This window comes from Zonotrichia albicollis, chromosome 25, assembly GCF_047830755.1.
Source record: "Zonotrichia albicollis isolate bZonAlb1 chromosome 25, bZonAlb1.hap1, whole genome shotgun sequence".
Taxonomy (NCBI): domain Eukaryota; kingdom Metazoa; phylum Chordata; class Aves; order Passeriformes; family Passerellidae; genus Zonotrichia; species Zonotrichia albicollis.
The window spans coordinates 2,496,215-2,512,836 of record NC_133843.1 but is presented as its reverse complement, the minus strand read 5'-3'; the positions used below and the strand labels follow the sequence as shown (position 1 = coordinate 2,512,836).

General features: G+C 42.8%; 2 protein-coding genes across 4 annotated transcripts; one reads left to right on the top strand and one right to left on the bottom strand.

Moving 5' to 3' along the window:
• Nucleotides 1–1,444: 1,444 nt before the first annotated feature.
• PEX10 (peroxisomal biogenesis factor 10) lies at nucleotides 1,445–4,522 on the top strand. Of its 3 annotated transcripts, XM_074558538.1 has the most exons (6): nucleotides 1,460–1,718; nucleotides 1,869–1,949; nucleotides 2,384–2,790; nucleotides 3,494–3,669; nucleotides 3,941–4,076; nucleotides 4,328–4,522. In XM_074558538.1, the coding sequence occupies exons 1-6, from the start codon at nucleotides 1,610–1,612 to the stop codon at nucleotides 4,397–4,399; spliced, it is 981 nt and encodes a 326-aa protein (XP_074414639.1). In that variant the 5' UTR covers nucleotides 1,460–1,609; the 3' UTR covers nucleotides 4,400–4,522. The 3 variants fall into 3 exon arrangements, with proteins under 3 accessions (XP_074414640.1, XP_074414641.1, XP_074414639.1); XM_074558539.1 differs by lacking the exon at nucleotides 3,941–4,076 and having other exon boundaries at nucleotides 1,445–1,718; XM_074558540.1 differs by lacking the exons at nucleotides 3,941–4,076; nucleotides 4,328–4,522 and adding an exon at nucleotides 3,828–3,864 and having other exon boundaries at nucleotides 1,446–1,718.
• A 665-nt stretch (nucleotides 4,523–5,187) lies between these two features.
• On the bottom strand, nucleotides 5,188–14,002 carry RER1 (retention in endoplasmic reticulum sorting receptor 1). Its single transcript, XM_074558497.1, has 7 exons — nucleotides 13,844–14,002; nucleotides 9,789–9,874; nucleotides 9,158–9,262; nucleotides 8,220–8,319; nucleotides 7,618–7,696; nucleotides 7,376–7,511; nucleotides 5,188–6,572 (listed from the first exon to the last, which is right to left on the bottom strand). The coding sequence occupies exons 2-7, from the start codon at nucleotides 9,867–9,869 to the stop codon at nucleotides 6,483–6,485; spliced, it is 591 nt and encodes a 196-aa protein (XP_074414598.1). The 5' UTR covers nucleotides 9,870–9,874; nucleotides 13,844–14,002; the 3' UTR covers nucleotides 5,188–6,482.
• Between the last annotated feature and the right edge of the window lie 2,620 nt (nucleotides 14,003–16,622).

Genomic DNA, 16,622 nt, shown 5'->3' with positions numbered 1-16,622 from the left:
TGCAGGTGCGTCCCCTACTGTTGAACGGCGAAAAATGTGCCAATTTTTTTTTTCCCCTAATTCCATCGATTTTACAGAGGGAACAATCCGCGATTCCATTGATTGCGACACACCCTAACAAATAAAAACTGAGCAGCGCCTGGAGCAGGGAGGGAGGGAAGGATTAAAAATGTTTTGCTTATCTGTAAGATTCATCACAGCTTTACTTATCACGTACAACTTCTGGTGCAGTTTAATTAGAACTTTGATGCCACGATCTGTGAACTAATAGGCTGCTGAAAGGATTACAAATATCCAGTTTATTTGTGGTTATGTTTGGCCACAGGGAGCTTTTCTTTGCTTTTCAGTAAAAAGAAAAAAAAACCCACCAAGCTCGTCCTCTCCCAAAATTTTCCAGTGAGTTCCTGCCATATCAATCTGTAAATTCTTCAGGAAAATATCTACTTTAATTTCAGTTAAATAGTTTTGTCAAATAAATTAATTAAATGTGGAGCGATTTAATTGTCCTGTCACTTCAGAGTGCAGCAAAATTGAATTTATAACAATGCAACATTAAAATCTGTAGGAAAAAAAATTTAAAAAAAGGTGTTTTAGCAAAAATGAATGTACCAGACCTCAGAGTGTAAATATATAAAAATACACACAACAAGTAGAGGTTACTAGGATTCTGGAGAAGGATGTACTGACATGTTGATGTGTTTGTAGCTTTGCAGTGTGGAGGTTGTGTTTGTTGTTTTTGGCAGAATACAAAGGGCAGCTTGTTCAGTTTCCCCATACAAACAGCTCATTTCGCAGCTGTTAAAAAAGCAGTAGTAGGACACTAAATACACCTTCCTTCTGAATTATCCCCAATTTTTTTTAAAAGCAATTTTTTAAAAGTGGGAATAGATGACACTATGAAAGGTATCGCTGCTTTTAGCCTAAAACTGCAGATAGTGGAGAGCAACATGATGTTTAATTAAAAAAAAAAAAAAAAGGAGTTGTGGAAGGGCTGGAGAATTTGGAATTTGTACAAGGTTGTGGAGCGCACCTGCCTGGGGAGCGGTGATTCAGTGGGTTCGTGTGAACTGTGTTCTGTAACATTCTAGATCTCACTTTTACCGATATTAGCAACTCAGCTGCGATCGCGGGGCTCCTTCCCGCCCCTTTCCCCGCCCCTTTCCCCGCCCCTTTCCCCGCCCCTTTCCCCGCCCCTTTCCCCGCCCCTTTCCCCGCCCCTTTCCCCGCCCCTTTCCCCGCCCCTCACTGTTCATTTCCTCGCCCCTTTTCCCACCCCTCACATCCCTTCCCGCCCCTTTTTCCGCCCCACCCCTCACAGCCCTTCCCTCCCCTGGCGCTCTTCCGGCCCCTTTTCCCACCCCTTTTCCCTCCCTTCCCTCCCCTCACGGCACTTTTTCCACCCCTTTTGCCATTCTCTCCGCCCCTTTTCCCACCCTTTTCCCATTTTTCCCACCCCTTTTCCCACCCTCTTCTCCCCCTCAGGCTAGGGGAGGCGTTTCCCGCCTCTTTTCCCGCCCCTCACTGACGGGATATCCCTGCGCGGCCGGCGGGTGCTCCGCCGCTGCTGGGGCCGCGGCGCCGCCTGAGGCCCCGTGTCCGTCCGCCCGCCATGGCGGCGGCGGCGGGCCCGGCGCGGCTGGTGCGCTGCGGGCAGAAGGACGAGCTCTACCGGGCCGGGCTGCGCAGCGGGGCCGGCACGGCGCTGAGGGGGCTGGCGGGTAATGCCTGAGGGGGGTTGGATTCACCCCGAGCCCTCCCGGGTGAGGCCGGCACAGCGGCTCCGGATGGGGGTCGGAGGGACCGGGAGGAATTCCCCGTGAGGGCTCGGCCCCGCACGGATCTGGTGCAGTGACAGCCCCGTCCCGCAGGTGCCCGGCCGTGGCTGGCGTGGAGGAGGGAGGTGGAGCTGCTCTCCGATGTGGCTTATTTCGTGCTCACCACGCTGTCAGGTAACCTTCTCTGTCGTTTATCGTTTATTACAATTTCTGCCAACATTTGAAAGCTGGGGAGCCAGTGCTGGTGATCACCACCTGAGACTGCCCAACAGCAGTCTGTTCTTTTCAGCCTGGGGGTTGGTTTGGTTTGGATAAATGCCTTCTGGTAAATATGAAAGCACGAAATTGTTGGGTTCAAACACACAGATAGATGTTCTTCTAAAAGCAGGAATAGGATTTTTTTAAAATCAGGGATACCATGGAAAGTATCCCTGCTTCAAGCCTACAACTGCAGATACTGGATGTCACCATGACGCTTATCTTAATTCAACAAAAAAAATAACTATTTCCAAATTCCAAAGCCTGAACAGCCTGTCCTCACTGCTCAGCACATCCAGAATGATGCTGCAGTTGCCCTCTCACCCTGTTTTCTCTCACACATTGTTTAGGTTATCAGACCCTGGGAGAAGAGTATGTGAACATCATTCAGGTTGACCCGAGCAAGAAGAAGGTGCCTTCCTTCCTTCGTCGGGCCCTCTTCATTTCCCTGCACACCTTGGTGCCCTACTGCCTGGAAAAGGCACTGCTGCACCTCCAACACGAGCTGCAGGTGGAGGCTGAGGAATGCAGGAGCCCAGAGAGCCCCCCAGCCCTTGGCTTTCCCAGCAGGAGCTTCATTCGCAGCTGGATTCGGAGGCAGGTTGGGCAGCTCAGTGAGCAGCAGAAGAAAAGAGCATCCCAGGTTGTGGATGTCCTCAAACAATCCATCCCCCTGCTGCACCGGCTCCACCTGGCAGTGTTCTACATCCAGGGCACCTTCTATCACCTGTCCAAGAGGGTCACAGGCATCTCATATGTAAGTGCTTTTGGTTCAAGATGTGTCCACTGCAGAATTGTGGCCTCTTGGGTGCTGTATGTATGAAAGGGATAAGGAATTTGGCTGTTGCAGGCCAGAGGGGTGAGAGGGAAGGTTTTGCTTTATGTGGGGGATGATGAGTCCCTGCAGTCAGGAGGTTACAGGAATAAACATCGATGTTTATTCATGTTCATACATATTCTATGTATGATGTTCATAAATATTCTATGTACGAAGTTACTGTGTAACTTCAGTCTGTCTGCCACAAACACACTGGCAGTGACAGGTGACTTGATAAATCAGTGGGAAATACTGTTTTTAACAACACTCAGTATACATTTAGATAGCACTTTTCTATATGAAGGTAATTTTGTATGTTTACAAAAAAACATCAGAAATGTGTACAGACAAAAGAGTTCTCAACAATTCCCAGCATCAGTGCAGGAAATAGGTGTTTGTTTGCTCAGATACATAAGAAAACCAAAGCAATTAAAGCTGCAATTTTTATGGGCACACAGCAGCTAAGTCCAGCCTGATTGAAGGTGGTTACACCTCCTGAGAGACAGCTGGTTGAGAAGTCCTAAAATGTAAATTTTTTTGACGTTATGAAAATCCCAAATTAAGTCTACTGCAGATGGGGAGAGGGAGAACAGTTTCCTAAAACCACAGTAACAAAACACCTCTCTTTCTGTGAATTCTCTAGCTGCATTTTGGAGGACTGCAAGGAGAAGATCAGAGCATCAGATCAAGTTACAAGTTTCTTGGAATAATTTCCCTCTTCCACCTTCTGCTGACCATTGGAGTTCAGATGTACAGCTTCAAACAGAAGCAGAGAGCAAGGCAGGAGTGGAGGCTGCACCGCAACCTCACCCACCAGAAGTAAGAAAGAGGTGGTTCTTAATTCTTAGGAAGGAGGTGGGAAAGAACAGGAGTAACACCCCAGTTTAGATTACAGTCTGATGTAAACGTTTCATTAATTAGCACAAGTAATTATTTGCTGGTTTGTGTGTCTTGAACTTCCTACTTTGGTGTTTTAGAGACCTCCATGAAAAGGGCTGATCCTTGAGCACAGGTTGTGTTGCCCAGCATTTCTGCCAAGCAGGGTGAGTGCAATTAACACAATTAACGCCGCTGTGCCTGTGTTAATTAGAAGCAGGAGCAGGGAGGCGGCGGCCGGGCGCCAGTCGCGCTGCACGCTGTGCCTGGAGGAGAGGAGGCACAGCACAGCCACCCCCTGCGGGCACCTCTTCTGCTGGGAGTGCATCACGGCCTGGTGCAGCACCAGGGTGAGTACACACAGCTCAGCAGCACTGGGAGCTGGGCAAACACAGTGACAGTGACACAGGTGAGCTCAGCACTCAACACTGGGCCAGCTCAGGGGAGCTTGTACCACAGCTGGGACTGAAAAATTATTTTCTAAAAGCAGCTATTGAGTTCTATTCAGTTTTTTTAAAATACAACTATTCAGTATGTCCATCTATTCCTTTTTTAAATACAACTATTCAGTATGTCCATCTACTCCCTTTTCTTTCTGCAGGCAGAATGTCCACTGTGCAGAGAGAAGTTCCATCCTCAGAAACTGATCTACCTACGGCACTACCAAATGTAAAGGGAACCTCTTCTGTCTCCTCATACTTGGGTTGGTCCAAGAAATGCTTTATTAAACTGGAAACTGCCTGTGCAAGGTGGTACTACATTCCTGTGTGACAGAATAAAGCTATTTTTGCTTCTAGATTCAATATGGAATATATTCTTTCTTCTACATTCAATATGGAATATATTCCTTTCTGTAGATTTTTTCTTCTACATTCAATATGGAATATATTCCTTTCTGTAGATTTTTTCTTCTACATTCAATATGGAATATATTCCTTTCTGTAGATTTTTTCTTCTACATTCAATATGGAATATATTCCTTTCTGTAGATTTTTTCTTCTACATTCAATATGGAATATATATTCCTTTCTGTAGATTTTTTCTTCTACATTCAATATGGAATATATTCCTTTCTGTAGATTTTTTCTTCTACATTCAATATGGAATATATATTCCTTTCTGTAGATTTTTTCTTCTACATTCAATATGGAATATATATTCCTTTCTGTAGATTTTTTCTTCTACATTCAATATGGAATATATATTCCTTTCTGTAGATTTTTTCTTCTACATTCAATATGGAATATATTCCTTTCTCTAGATTTTTTCTTCTACATTCAATATGGAATATATTCCTTTCTCTAGATTTTTTTCTTCTGCATTCAATATGGAATATATTCCTTTCTCTAGATTTTTTCTTCTACGTTCAATATGGAATATATTCCTTCTCTATATTCAATATGGAATATATTCCTTTCTCTAGATTTTTTCTTCTACATTCAATATGGAATGTATTCCTTCTCTATATTCAATATGGAATATATTCCTTTCTCTACATTTTTTCTTCTGCATTCAATATGGAATGTATTCCTTCTCTATATTCAATATGGAATATATTCCTTTCTCTTCTGATGTAGCTCCTGACCATATTAAAAATGGGTTTATAAACCACGTTTAACTCAAGTGAATGCTCCCTGAAGAGTTGAAAAATGCATTGCATGAAGGTAAAGTGAGGGCAACCATTACTGAAAAGGAGTAATAAATAGTGTTAGATCAAGAGATGTATATAAAGATAGAGAACAAGTAAAGGGGAACACTGTCTTTTAATAAATTTTGGAATTAAAAAGTCACTTAATAAAACTGCAGTTGTATCACATGAAAAAGTTTACATGCAGGTCCATTTATCTCTCATTTTATTCCCCCCCATAAAAAAAGAAAATCTGTGTTAAAACCCCCATGACTGTCTGTTCTGTCCTGGCCAGTTTGGGCACATCCTGTGGGGCTGCACAAATCCAACTTCAATTATTGAAGAAACCATTACGTATGAAAGAAACTCCAACCAATAACAATTAAAATATATATTTTTTATAATTCCAGGTCCTCAAAGGAAATTGTAATAGAGTTTGAACAAAGTTCTGAGTCATCAGAAAGAGCCCAATTTTAGCATCTGCTGGGAGATGGAACAGTGAAACTGGCATTAAAACCCAACACAAACGAGTTGCTTTAGAAGCTAAATGAGTATTTTTGCCCTACTGCAAACCCCATAATTTAGTAATTTCTTATTCCTATCTATACTTGTTTGGTTATAACTCAGTAATACCATGCATTTAGGAAACTGGCTTAAGTTCTGCATCTAATTTAGGTCTACTGAATTCTTCTATGAAAACAGCACACGGCCATGAAGCAGAAAACAGCATCACGTGTGCCAGCTTACACTTTCCTCCACAGATGTGCACAGCACTTCAGGGTGATGTTGAGCAGGAGAACTATGTAAAAATATCCAACTCTAGGCCATTAACCTCTCCAGTGCAACAGATCTTGAAAGAAATACGTTATCCCAAATCCATGGGATTATCCAAAGTTTCTCCAACTTCTTACAAAAGAGAATAAACTCAATGCAATTTGGTTAGAATGCCAGTTTCCTCGAGAATCTGATATTTCAGATAAAAATAGCAAGATCCTCGTAAAATGAAAATTCAACTGCTTTGTCACCACTCTGTTAATCACTTTTATGAAGAAAAAAGGCATTGTTACAATGGCTCAAAATCTTTCCTTTAGTGAGCAGTAGAATTGGTCAACAGGTTGATTGCTTCTTCCTAGCTAGCAAAGGTCTTCCCCACATCCTCTTTCCCTTTGTATTTCCTCTTGCCATGTGTGAAGGGTATATATCTGTACTTTATCATGTGCTGCAAAGAGAAAACAGCAGTTGTTGAGACAAGAAAGATACATAAGATATATAATATTTAGAAAAAATGGTTTCTAATACACACTGTAAATTACTGAGTCTTCCAGAAAGAGAATTCTTAGTAAAGAAATAGCTAATCCTACAGCAGTTTAAATGTAAATAGGAGTAGGAGAGCAGTTTTTAAATCTAAATAGGAGTATGAGAGCAGTTTATAAATCTCAGATTTTGGGTTACCCAACAAATTGTACATTACAGTGAAGATTACTGATTGGGGAACCATGGGAAACTGGAGAGAGCACAGAGGAATTAATTATTTACTACCCTTTCAACTTCAATTTACCACTTTGCACCACAGTACATGCCCAAGATTCTGAATATATAAGAAAAAAATTAGTTTTTTTTTTAATGTTACCAAACCATAAGAAATTTGTTAAAATGTTCTGAATCACTTGCCTATGTTCTTTCCCTTTTCCCCCTTCTACTTCCTCACACCACCTTGTGAGAACTTCCCTTTTCACCCACCAGAAATGGCTCAACACCTCTGCATCCAAAATAGCCTCAGGAAGTGGATGAAAACCTGCATAAAACCCTGACACTGCACTCTAAAGTCAAAACCTTTTGGAAACAAGAATAAAGTTTTGTAAAACATGCCCCACAATCAATGTTCAAGTATTAGTTATTGAAGTTCCTCCAGTAAAATAAGTGTGTGCAGCACATTTAACCCCTGAAGGCTTCACTGGATGGCCAGTTTGAAGCAATGCTGTAAATCCTGACATCACAAATTCTCTGTTCTTGCCAAATTACCTTGATTTGCCTCTTCATAGTGATACAAAATAGCATAATGAAGTACATCACAAGGATTGGCCAAAACACGGGAACGTTGAAAGCCTCAAAGAATGTACAAGCCATAGCAACCAGGATTCCTTTAGTGGCAGAATGCCTGAAAAATAATAGTAACAATTAATCCTTCAAGCCCAGTTACCATGAATGTCATGCAGATATTTGTATTTTTCAAAACCAGAACACAGGCAGATGGATGCACTCACCAGAATTTGAATTCTGGGAGCCTTCTAATGAAAGGCCGGAATTCTTCATTTTGCCTTGTAGGTAAGGAAGGACCATCATCTAAAAATAACAGAAAAGAAACCAAACCACAAACCTCCTCACAGTAGATTTTTTAGACTATTCAGACCCCAGTTTTTTGGGGTTTTTTTACTTTTTATCTTAAGGGAAAAATAAAAATCACAAAACAGAACCACACCAAATTTCCATTGTCACACATAGATCCCAGTTAAGAGTTGCTGATTTAATCTAAGTTCACATAAATTCCTTAAAATAAACTTAATATAGATTCTTTTAAAGAAAATAGGGAATAGGAATGCCAGGCCACTTGAGTAACTATGGGGAGAGCTTAAGTCACATAAACCTCCTTTTAAAACACAGAAAATTATTACAATATGAAATATATTCAAGCCCCATGAAAAGGACAAATTTAGAGCAACTCTTGATGTTAAGGTGTACAGATTTTTTTTCAGGTCTTAAAAATACAATATAGTGCTAAAAGTGCATTATCTTTACACTACAGTATCAGACAAAAGGAGCTGGAAATTTGACTAAGTTTGAAATTAAAAGGAATTTTTCCCCATACCTGAATCCTCCATTAGAGAGGGGTCTACCTTTGGCGACAGGAAAGCTATGAAGAGGTTGAGGTGGTAGATTCCCAAGGCATATGTCACAATGTACCAACCCTGCACAGGGAGGAACAGACAAGGGCAAAATCCTCCTGAAAACCATTCTCTGATACTGATTTTTTAACAAGATTAAACAAGCTGGGGTTTGTGCTTCCTTGAGAAGCTTTTTTATGTCCTCATATTAACCCAAAGGTTTCTGGGCTTGTAAAAATATCAATTCTCAATGATCAAAACAAGTTTTAGAACATGACAGGAGAGCAAATATCTCATGTAGTGACAGATTCAACATGAAACCATGGTCTAGCACCCAGTTTCTCTATGTTCAGGATGCGGACTTCAAAAGTAGTAAAAAGCATAAAACCATCCTTTTTTTTAATCATCTTTGCAGCCCTCAGGGTCTGAAATTTTCCTACTACTATGACCTGTAAAGGTTTCAAATTCTGTAATCTTCACTTTTTGGGACTAACAGTTCCCAAGTTAACTGAGCTGCAGACTGGCATGGCACAGAAACATCTGATTAGTGGGGAATAGTCTGTCCCTGCCTGCAGGGAGAGAAATGCTGACAGAGCCATTGCTCGTGGTTTTCATGTCAGAAAGGAACCCCTGGCTCTGAGCATGTTGTTATACAGCTTTAATATAAAAGCAAAAACTTAATTACAACAGTTCCCAGAGATTTATTTTGTGAATTCAGATGAATATCCTCAAGTTTTTCCTCTCTGTATCAGCAACTTCCACACCCACAGGATGTGCTCTCTCTTCAGACTCCACAATTTACCTTCTGCCACATGCACACCTGATTCTAAAGTAACAGCACACTTTAAAAACATTCCTAGAATCCAAATCAGACCAGCAACAATATCTGGAACTACTTCAGCATCAAGCCCAGTGCTCTCACCTGCAGTAAATAAACTCTAATCATGTAGATAAAGCTCAGCCCCAGTGTTACAATCCATCGCACTGCAGTGTAGGGGGTGGATTTGTCTAACCAGGACTGGTAGATCTGCAGGAAACACAAAATAAATAATAAATACTGTAAAATACTTGATGCACAATGGATAAAGTTTATTTGAGGGTAGTATGGGCAAAAGAAAGCATTTGGAAGGAGTATTTTGGGAAAGAATAACATTGAGCACTTGTATTCTTTACTACAAATAAATTACACAGAACTGTACTTACAAGTTTCTATATTTTTACAAAGGAAAAAAGTCCCTAATGCTTGGGGATTTTGTAAAGCAATTTAAATTTTCTGTATTTTATGCAAATTGCTTCCGTTAAGATGAATTTGAAACTAAATCTGAACTCACTCCTCATTTCTGGCAGCAACAACATATTTTCACTGTGCAATGTCACACATATGCCCATTGAATTTTCCAGTAAATCATTTATTATAGGTATTTATCTATTTTAAAAGAAATGTTTTATATAGATTTCAGCACTTCAACAACCCAGCCAACAAGGAGTGAGTTCAAGAAGCTGCAGTGAGATCTGATTCTAAAGGAGTCAGAAAAATCCTTCACAAAACCAACCTGTCCAAGTCTTGAGAAAAATCTATAGACCACGGAAGGTTTTCCATGCACAGACTCCCCAATGCTGTCCCCTTCTGACATGGTGGCTGTGGAAACAAAACATGGGACAAGGCAACGTTGAAATCCAAAATCTGAGCTCAGGGAGGTTTAAAGCACATTATCTGAGCCAGCATCTACACACAATATTGTCCTGGTTTGTTCTGTTTGAAACAAATTATTCTGAATATTTTTAAAGAGAGGACATTCATGCCAAAACGAATGAAAATTCCTTCTCCAAGAAAGGAAAGAACAGGGTATTTTACAAAGACAAGACGGGATCCAGTGCATTTTGGTGAAGGAAATAAAGAAGTCCAGCAGGAAATTCAGGACCAGGCCAGTTGGACGTTGTCACCTTGCTGAGGGACAGCCTGAGCTACAAGCCCTGAGAAATGAACTGCAGCACCTCCCTGCTGCCACCTCGGGCTCCAGAGGCAAAGAACAAAACCACAATAAGTAGGTTTTTTTTTTAAAAAAAGCTGCTTAGGGTTTTAAATACTGAGTAAGTAGTGAAGAAATGAACTCAGGACTCTGCACACCAGTGGTTTCAGCCTCTGCCAGAGCACCAAAGCCAAAGTGCTGCCCATGCTGGAATCATTCAATGAATTTCTCTGTCTCTGGAACACCAAGAGCAGTGACAGGAGAGTTTTATACAAGAGCAAAACTGCACAGTCAAAGGGCCAAGAGCCTGAACTCAAATATAAAATTACCCAAGGGGATTATTTTTCAGTCCATGCCTCTGCTACCAATTGAAGAGCTTGATTTTTCTTATCAGTGAGTTTTACAGCTCACTTGGAGATAGAAGGCAAATCAAGTGGATCCTAAGCAGGAACATTTTGCCACATCACCAAGAGCAATCCCTGGCACCACTTCCTGCAATCCTCGTCTGTGGGAGGGACTGGGTAACCCTGGGATACCGGGAGCACACTCAGCCCTGCTCAAGAGCCTCACACCATAACAAATCTCTATGAAACATTCACAAATTTAAAAAAAAAAAAAAAAAAAAGCAAATTGTCTTAGATGCTGCAATACAGAAAATTTGGGATCAAGGATAATCTGAGGAGGCACAAAACCTTAAAGCTGTGTGTTTTTTCTGTAAACATCTTAAAATTACATCTTATGGAATAATTAGAAAGTAGAAAAAAAGGAGCCCTGTTACACTCCAAAAGCAAAAGGGACTCATTAGGAGGCTTCAGGAGCTGAATCCACTTTGATTCAAGCTATAGCTAAAAGAAAAAAAATCTAGAGAAAGTCACAGACTATACACACTTTTCCATTACAGGCAAAACAAATAATTATTTTTCTCCCCACTCTCTGCAGGACAGAAATTCAGCATTCTCAGCTAAGCATTATTTGGTGCTTTATTCTGGGGTATTTTTTAATGTCCTGAAGTACAAAGCTGAAACAAAAAGTTATTCAATTAATTCAAACCACAGAATAATTTATCAGAGATCAATAAAAACTCTCATAGTGTCAAAATTAATTCTACAGATACGTTCACAGCAAATATGGGCTACAGGCTTACAAGACAATCTTGTAAATGTTACCCTGTGCAGAACAAGTGGGAAATCACGGGTGTGAGGTTACTGATGCTGGAGCAGGGATCATGCTTGGTGTAAAATATGGAATTATGGTGATTATGTATGATTTTATCATGCACACAGTTCTTCCAGAGCAGACCAAGAAATAAATCAGTTCTACTGAGGAGAAACCTCTCTGGGGCTCAGTTTAACCACAAGACCCAGAGCAGAATTTAAGGAATATTTCTCATCACATTAAACCTCTGCTGGAAGATCACCTGTAATGAACAATTCTACAATTATCAGAGGCAGGAGTCCTCGGCACTGCTCTGAGGGCAGCTCACAGTTAAGAACAGCGGCCTGTGCTGGTTTAAGGGAATGATTAAACCTAAAGAGTTGCAATTTCTCTTTCATAATCATGGAACCATAGAATGATTTAGGTTGGGAGGGACCTTAAAGATCATCCCATCCCACCCCTGCCATGGCAGGGACACCTTCCAGTATCCCAGGGAGCTCCAATGCCCATCCAGCCTGGCCTGGGGCACTGCCAGGGTGCAGGGGCAGCCAGAGCTGCTCTGGGCACCTGTGCCAGGCCTGCCCACCCTCACAGCCAGCAATTCCTGCCCAACATCCCATCTAAAGCCTCTCCATCCTTTTTGAAGTGTAACATCAGATTCAGTGCCCAGCACAAGGAGCTGTCACTGCCCTGAAGCCATTCCAGGACAACCAGACACAATCACAGAGGTGAACACAGCAGGAATTAACACAATAAGGCACACACACACAAATTAACACAACCAGACACACACAGAGAGGTGAACACAGCAGGAATTAACACAATCAGGCACACACACACAAATTAACACAACCAGACACAGAGAGGTGAACACAGCAGGAATTAACACAATCAGGCACACACACACAAATTAACAAATTAACACAACCAGACACACACACAGAGATGAACACAGCAGGAATTAACACAATCAGGCACACACACACAAATTAACAAATTAACACAACCAGACACACACAGAGAGGTGAACACAGCAGGAATTAACACAATCAGGCACACACACACAAATTAACACAACCAGACACACACAGAGAGATGAACACAGCAGGAATTAACACAATCAAGCACACACACACAAATTAACACAACCAGACACACACAGAGAGATGAACACAGCACGAATTAACACAATCAGGCACACACACACAAATTAACACAAGCAGACACACACAGAGGTGAACAGAACCAGGCACACACAGAGAAATGGACCAACCACCAGAAACACACACAGAAATTCACACAACCACCAGAAACACACACAGAAATGGACACAACCACCAGAAACACACACAGAAATTCACACAACCACCAGAAACACACACAGAAATGGACACAACCACCAGAAACACACACAGAAATTCACACAACCACCAGAAACACACACAGAAATTCACACAACCACCAGAAACAAACACAGAGGTGAACACAAGCAGACACACACAGAGATCAACACACTCAGGCACACACATAAATGAACACAACCAGACACACACACACACACAGGTTAACAGAACCAAGCACACACAGAGAAATTATCACAATCAGACAAACACAGAGCTGAACATAACCAGGCACACACAAATCAACACAACCAGACACACGCAGATGATCACAACCAACGAGGGAATCGTTTGTGCCAGCAGAACTGAGGCTGCTCCTAAAACGAAACCGTATTACGCTAGAAAACACCACGTAAGCGAAGGTAGGGCCTGAACAATTATGCTTTCACCGCAATTGTTATGGTAATTTCATGACAAACAGCACTGATCGCTGAGTTCTGAAAGGCAGAACCTCCGGCAGTAAGAATATTCACTTTAAGCCTCACATCATCACACAGAGGTATAGAATTAGAGCATAAGTCTGCTCATAATACAGAATTTTCTTAAATTTATAATATAAATGAAGAAGGTAACGAGCAAACGCACATTACTGATTCAGGTAACCTTATCTCATAGAGGAACTGTCTTTGGACAGTAACACACTAAGGTGATTTATTACAAACTGGGTGAACGGACAACCACGGGGAACCATCCCATTCGTCGCTCACATTGGGTTTTCATACTAAAAAAAGGCAGCGATTCATTTTATCCATTGCCACAGCAGCCGAGCAGCACCTGCGCTTCTCGCTTGTGCCCGCAAGCGGGGACTTCCCCTTGCCCGGGCACCGCTCAGCCCCGGGCACAGTGAACGGGAGGGGCTGCGCTGCCTCGGCACGGAGCGGGGCCGGTAAGGGGGAACCGAGCCCCGGGAGGCCGCGGCCGGAGCGCCGAGCCCGCAGCAGCCTCCGCGCTCCCGGAGGGGCCGCTCGCTCCAGGCCCCCGCCCGCCCTCCCGCGGGTGTCAGCGCCGCTCCCGGCGGCCCGGAGGCGCAGCGCCCGCCCCCGGTCCCACCCCGCTCCGGCCCCGGTCGGTCCCGGTACTCACAGGCCACCGGGCCGGTCCTGCCTTCCGCTCCCGCCCCTCCACACACCAATATGGCGGCAGCACCGGGATCCCCTTCCGCTTCCGGGGTTCAGGGGCGGGGCACAGCCCCGGTGCTGCCCCGCTATTGGCCCCGGGGGAAAGGGCGGGGCCGCGACGCTGGGCGGGGCGGTGGGAGGCGTGCCCCCGCTCCGTGAGGGGACGCGGGGAGCGGGCGGGGCGGTACCGGAGGAGAGGTGGGAGGTGTGTGTGGGGGGGTGTGTGTGTGGCCTGTGAGGCGGGGCGGGATCGGGCGGTACCGGCGCGGAGCGAGCGCAGGACAGGACGGAGCGCGCGGCGCTGAACGGGCTCGCCCTGCTACCCTGAGGAGCGCGCTAGGCTCCGCCCCCCTCGCTAGCGCAGCCAATGAGAACGGCTGCTGGGGCGGGCGTGGACTTGCGGCCAATGGCGGGACGGCGGCGGGTGGGGAGGCGGAGCCGAGGGCGGGGCCGAACCGAGTCTAGCCGAACTCAGCCGATCCCTAACCCAGCCCTACCGAGATGAGCCGAGTGAAGCCCGAGTCGGACCGAATCGAACCGAACTCAGCCGATCCCGAACCGAACTCTGCCGAGATGGGCCGAGTAGAGCCCGAGTGGAACCGAACCGAACCGAGCCGAGCCGAGCGGAACCCCCTCACGGGATGAGGCGAAAGCTGCTGGAGGATTTAACGTTTTAACGAGTTCGGTGTATTTTGGTAAACGAGAACATGAACCTTTAAGAATCAAAATCAGTAGGAGAAAACAAAAAATACTCGTTACGTGGAAAAAGAGGTGACACAAACATCCCTACACGTGCTGAGGTGCGTTTGTTCCCGTAGAACAGAAACACTGATACACGAACCCCAGCCATGATAATTTATATTTTATTTATTTTCCATGGATTCGCTGCCCCGAGGCTGTTCAGAGTTTCTGTACCGCCCTTGGGCACCACTGGGCGTCTCCCCAGCATCTCTTTTGGGGCTGAATCAGTAAATTCTTCAGGCTCCGTGGCTGCAGCATTTAGTACTAAAGTTTACACTCAATACATGCTCAAAAGTGACAAGATGCCAAATAAAATTAGTCCTGACACTTCTGAAAAATCGATTGATTTAGTATTTATAGTATGGAAGTATATGAGTATAGTATATACATATAAGAAATAGGCTAGAAATAAATATATCAAAATACATGTTAATACAAATATAATAATATAATAATATAATTACATTATAATATAAACATATTGTAGTATACATATATATTTATATACAATATAAAAACTATATATAAAATATTATATATTAGACCTTATATCATTTATCTTCTATATTATATATTATATATTATATATTATATATTATATATTATATATTATATATTATATTGTATTTCAAGCTCTAGGGTATCCCAGCATTACTTCTGTGGGGTAAAGGATGGATTGAATATTGGCATGAATTTTTAATCTCAGTTTCAGCTGCAGCAGCATCAGGGCCAGATTTTTAGATCAATCCTTGGCAAGTGATAATCTCTTTAGTGAATGGATGCTGTCACTTAATAGCTCACTGCAGTCTGGGAATCTTCAGAGATTCAGGTCGATTAAATGTCCACTAAACAAACAATAATTACAACTATCAACAGAGGATGTTAATAATAGCAAACAACTTTGATTTATCTGCTTTTTAACAGTAAAACTGGCTTTGCATTCGGTAAAAATGTTGTGAAGAGGTGCAACTATAACTGAGTAATAGGGAACATGAAGCAGAGTCTCTGAAAGCTGGTTTTAAAAATCATGAAAATAATTTAAAACAATTAAATAAAGCCCCTAGTGACCTGTGGTGACCTGTGGTTTGCATGCATTTTTATGTGCAAGGTTCGAGAAGGAAAGGAAACCATGGCACATGAATGAAGTTTGCAGAGGTTAATGAGGGAAAACAGTCATTTTTTGCCATAAAACATTTCCTCTCTGTGCTGCCTGGCTCCGTGCTGTCCCCGTGGCTGTTTCCCTGTGAGCTTTGGCTCAGTCTGGTTTGTCCTGGTTCCTGAGGAAGCCCTGCTGCCTCTCACACCTGTTAGCCACACAAACAGGTGCCCGTCCTTCTGGGCTTCCTCACCTGCAGGAATCCATCTCAGCTCCCTGCTCAGAGCCCTCAGCTCACTGCAGATTATTTACATTTCTGCAATTTCGGTTATTTATTATTAGGCTGTGTGTGAGTGGGCAATAAGGCACAATAAATCTTCCCAAATCTTGATTATTATCATGATTACAACATAAGGATATATGATGTAAAAATGTAAACAAAACTATTCCTGATTTAAAAATACAAACAAAACTATTCCTGATTTCAAAACCATGAATGAATCTCCCCATTAGTAAGTGTTTTTTTCTATTTTAATGGCTTTTGGAGGGGACCACTAAATTCTGGTTAGTAAGAAACTGCCCTGAGTAAAGCTAGGTCTGAATTTCTGTAGTTCATTTACTACAGTTCAGTTGTTTTCTCAGAACTAGCTGTTTCAAAGTTGTTCCCCACACAATAAATCTTCCCAAATTTTGATTATGATCATGATTACAAACATAAGGATATAGGATGTAAAAATATAAACAAAACTATTCCTGATTTTAAAACCATGAATGAATCTCCCCACTCGTGAGTGTTTTTTTCTATTTTAATGGTTTTTGGAGGGGACAACTAAATTTCGGTTTACTGGTACCAGAATTTACCTACCCTGAGTGAAGCTAGGTGTGAATTTCTGTAGTTCATTTACTA